This window comes from Platalea leucorodia (assembly GCF_965183815.1).
Source record: "Platalea leucorodia genome assembly, chromosome: 5".
Classification (NCBI taxonomy): domain Eukaryota; kingdom Metazoa; phylum Chordata; class Aves; order Pelecaniformes; family Threskiornithidae; genus Platalea; species Platalea leucorodia.
In genome coordinates, this window is record NC_138827.1 from 61,126,836 (window position 1) to 61,131,024 (window position 4,189).

At 59.9% G+C, this 4,189-nt stretch overlaps 1 protein-coding gene across 1 annotated transcript; it reads right to left on the reverse strand.

Moving 5' to 3' along the window:
- Positions 1-2,504: 2,504 nt before the first annotated feature.
- GBX2 (gastrulation brain homeobox 2) lies at positions 2,505-3,950 on the reverse strand (the record flags this gene model as incomplete). The annotated part of the gene is made up of 2 exons (XM_082313002.1): positions 2,505-3,028; positions 3,440-3,950. The coding sequence occupies 2 exons, from the start codon at positions 3,948-3,950 to the stop codon at positions 2,505-2,507; spliced, it is 1,035 nt and encodes a 344-aa protein (XP_082169128.1).
- Positions 3,951-4,189: the final 239 nt, after the last annotated feature.

Below are 4,189 nucleotides of genomic sequence, written 5' to 3' on the forward strand. Positions count from 1 at the left end.
GGATGGAATAAAAAGCTGAGGTGCTGGCCGGGCCTCCTGGGTCTCATTAATCAGCGAGCTGAGACGGCCTGGCTTGATTACAATTTGCAAAAAAATTCATTAGAGCCTGGGCGATTGACAATTTTTCTCTCTGCCTGTGATCTGACTCATTAGGCAGCCAAATGAAAGCCATGATGATGGTGATGATGACAGCTATCAACCCCCTCGCTTGTTTATCTCCTTCTCCTCTGGCCCCCGGCCCGGGGCGCCCCCCTCCAGCCCCAAAGCCCCGCTCCTGGGGGGAGGGGGGCAAGGGGGGACCCCAACCCACGGAGCAAATAAATAACTTTCCTGCGCCTCGGGCAGATGCTGGCTTGGAGAGGGAGGGCTGCCCCGGGGGGGACAGGGGTGAGGAGCAGCTGCTCCTCCCTAAAATACCCCGCCACCCCTCCGTGGTGGGGGTACAGCCGGGCTGCCGCTCGCCCGAGCCGGCTCCGGCTTGCTGTGCTTTCCAAGCAGCATCCCCTTTGCACCAAAAGCAAACCAAAATAAATGAAAATTTAAAAAAAAAAAATAAATAAAAAAAGGCGCTCCGAAGAGGAGCAGCGCTGGGAAGCCCGAGAGGGGGGCGAGCGGGGCCGCCCCACGCGTGTCCCGGCTCCCCGCTCCCTCCCGCGCAGAAACGAAACCAAAAATTATTATTAATAATATTTTTTTTTAACGAGCCAAAAGAGCGGGCAGTTGGCGGCGGCTGCCGAAAAGGCTGGAATTACCCGTGGGCTCCCGCTCGTCCCCGCGCGTCCGCGGCTGCCCGTGGGCCCGGGGCAGCGGCAGGCAGCGATGCTGCCCGGGGCCGTTTCGTTTCGGTGAGCGGCTGGTGGGAGAGGGGAGCAGGGAGACCCCCGCTCCCCCGCCGCAGCCGCCGCCAGCCCCCTCCGAACCCGGCGTTAAAAAATAATAACAATAACAATAATAATAGTAATAAAAAATAAATGATGAAGTGCGAGGGCTATAAATGATGTGACCACCGCCGAGCCTCGATTTACTCGCCGGAGCCTGCCCCGGGAGCCTCGCCGTTACCTCGGGAGCGAATCGCTCCCTTGAATGACCCCCTAGTTTAATTTTAATAGACATGCCCCCCGCAACCCGTTTTCCTCGGGAAATTAATGCTTTTTAAATTCCAAATAGCCCCCGACGGCCGCCAACCATACGGTTTCACCGGCACGGATGCAGCCGGGATGCGTAAAACGGGGAAAAACCGGGATGAAAAGGATGCGGGGAGGGGGAAGCGGGACCCTCCGGCCCCGACCCCCCCGGGCCGGGCCGGGCCGCTCCTGCCCCGGCTGCGCTGGGGGGGGCGGCCGCGGGGCTGGGGGGAGCGCGGCCGTACCCCCCAAAACACGGGGCTGGGAGCCCGCCGGCTGCCGGGGGGGGAGGGAATGTAGGGGTGATCCTGCCCCCCCCCCCGCCCCCCGTCGAGGCCATCCACGTTTATTCGCACAAAAAGCCTTTTTCCAGCCTTCCCACTCCCCCCCCTAAAAAAAAAAAGGAAACTTTTTGCCCGTCTCCCCCCTCCCCGACAATAAATGTGGCTTGGCAAAAAAAGGCGAGAGCAGCATCGCTCCGCTCCGGCAGCGCAGGAGGGGAAAGGAAAATCAGCTCAATGCCAAATTCTGGACAGAAGAGCCAGAGGATGGAGGGCTTTTTTTTTTTTTTTTTTTTTTTCTTTTTTGTTTCTTTGTCGGTTTTTATTCACAAGACTTAGTTTGCTCTTAAATTTCATAACTTATAAGGAAATAAGCTACATTGAAATAAATTAAACACAATAGAGAAGATCGTGCTTTCCCCCCCCCCCCTTTTAAACATGGCTTGGTAGAATAGGCAAACCAAATCGACAGAAAGCCAGGCAAAAAATATACTTAAAAAATCGTCCCCCAGTGCCTGCCACTCAGCCATCGGAAATAAAATCAAACAATAAAAAAGGCATGAAATGAAACTCTTAGTTTTCTTTCGTTTTTGTTCTCTCGTCTTTTTACCTTTCGCCCCCGATAAGAAACAAAACCCAAAAGATGGCTAAAGGCGCGCTGCGGGTTTCGCTGGGGATGGCTCTGCCGGCGAGGGGGGACACGGGCAAATCGCTGCTGGATCCGGCGCCAACACCATACCGCATCTGTGGTCCCCATCGCAGCCAAGACAGCACGAGTATGTACAAAGTGGGGGCAGCGTAATAATAAATATCTGTGTGTCTCTTCCAGGGTTTGATATTCCTGCTCCGAACCAAAACAGTTTCCAAGCCTCTTGCCTTCGCCGACTCTCGCTTGACTCGGTAAGTGGAAAGTTTCGCTTTAAAGTTCGCTCGTGGAGGGGATTTGCCGTGCGCTCGCGTGGGATTTTTTTCTTGTTGGCTGTTGTTTGCTTTAGGTTTTTTTTGCTTCATTTTTTTTTTTTTTTCGGGTGAGTTGCTTTTAAACCCCGATTTGGAAACTTTTCCCTCAAAAACTTGTGGTTCTGAGCGTAGGGAGAGATCAGGGTCGGGCTTGCTCCAGCTGCTGATGCTGACTCCTGATCGCAAACCTGCTGACGTGCACCGGGATGGGTACCACGATCTTAGGGTTTCGGGAGGGCTCCCCTGTCTTGGAGTTGGCGTTGCCCGCCTTGACCCGTTTCCATTTCGCCCGTCTGTTCTGGAACCAGATTTTCACCTGCACCTCGCTGAGTTTGAGGGCGTGAGCGATCTGGGACCTCTCCGTCAGGGACAGGTACTTTTTGCAGTGAAACTCCTTTTCCAGCTCCAGCAGCTGCTCGCTGGTGAAGGCTGTTCGCCTCCGCCGGTTTTTGCCCGTGGACGTGGTGTTGGTGGAATTGGGGGGGTTTTGGGGGTTTTCCTCCAGCGTGTTGCCAGAGTCCTCTTCCTTGTGAGCCGCCTGGCCGGGGATGTTGTCGTCCGAGCTATAGTCTAGATCGCTGTCCATGGAGAAACTTTCCTCCTTGCCTTTCACGTCCTCTTCTGCTTTGGGGTCCTCCTTCCCCTGGCCCCGGAGAGCCCCAGCTGGAAGCAAAGCAGAGGCCTTTCATTACCATTTGGCACCCTCCGGCCCGCGGCCACCGCGCCCCCCGGCCCGCAGGTCCATCCCTCGAAAATTGTTGGGTTTGGATTTTTCTTTTTTCTCTCTCTTTTTTTTTTTTTTTTTTTTTTTTTTTCCCGCGCGTCTTTCGGTTGGACTGAATTTATTCTTATTTTTCCAGGCGGCGGGGGCTGGAAACCTTCCTTCTCCTCCTCCCCTCTCCGCGGCCTTGCGGCCACCGGACCCCCGGGGCCAGCCCTTCCTCCTGCCGGGGGTCCCGCGTCCCCGGGGCCGCCCCCTCCCCCGACCCCCTCCCAGCCCGCCCCGCCGGGGGGTGAGGCGCGGAGCGGGCAGCGGGACCCCGCTCCCCCCCGACGGCTCCGGCGCTCACTCACCGAGGGAGGCCTGGACGGCGTCGGCGGCGGGGAAGGGCAGGAGGGCTCCGTCCTTCCCCAGGAAGGCTTTGCCGTCGTCGCCGCCGCCGTCCGGGGGCATCCCCTCGGCTTTGTCGAAGTTACCCGGGGGCGCGAACTTCCTGGCGGCCTCTTGGTGCTGGGGGGAGGCGGGGAAGGTGCCGGGCAGCGTGGCCATGAGGGTGGAGGTGAGGGCCATGCCCTGAGCCAGGCTGGAGCAGAAGCCCGTGGGCAGGCTGGGGAGCTGGTGGTGGTGGGGGTGGGCGGGGGGCAGCGCCGGTTGCAGGGCGCCCTGCGGCAGCGCCGGGGGCGGCGGGGGGGGCGGCGGCAGCACCACGGGCCGGTAGGGCATGAACATGGGGTAGCCGGTGTAGACGAAGTGGCCGGGGGCGGGCGGCGGGGGGCTGCCGATGAGCGAGTCGATGCTGAAGGCCGTGCTGCTTCCCAGCGGGCGCTGCATCATCATCAGCGAGGGCTGGAAAGCCGCGCTCATGCCGGAGCGGCGGCGGCAGCGACCACCTTCCTCCTCTTCCTCCTCTTCCTCCTCCTCAGAGCCGCGCAGCGCCCACGCGTGGGGCAGAGCCGGGGCGGAGCGGGGCCGCGGCCCGCCGCCGCCGCCCGCACATCGGGGCTGGCCCCCGCCCGCCGCCGTGCGCCCCGCGGAGCCGCCCGCCCGCCGCCGCCGCCGCCGCTCTGCCCGCCCGCGCTCCCCCGCGCCCATTCACATTTTGC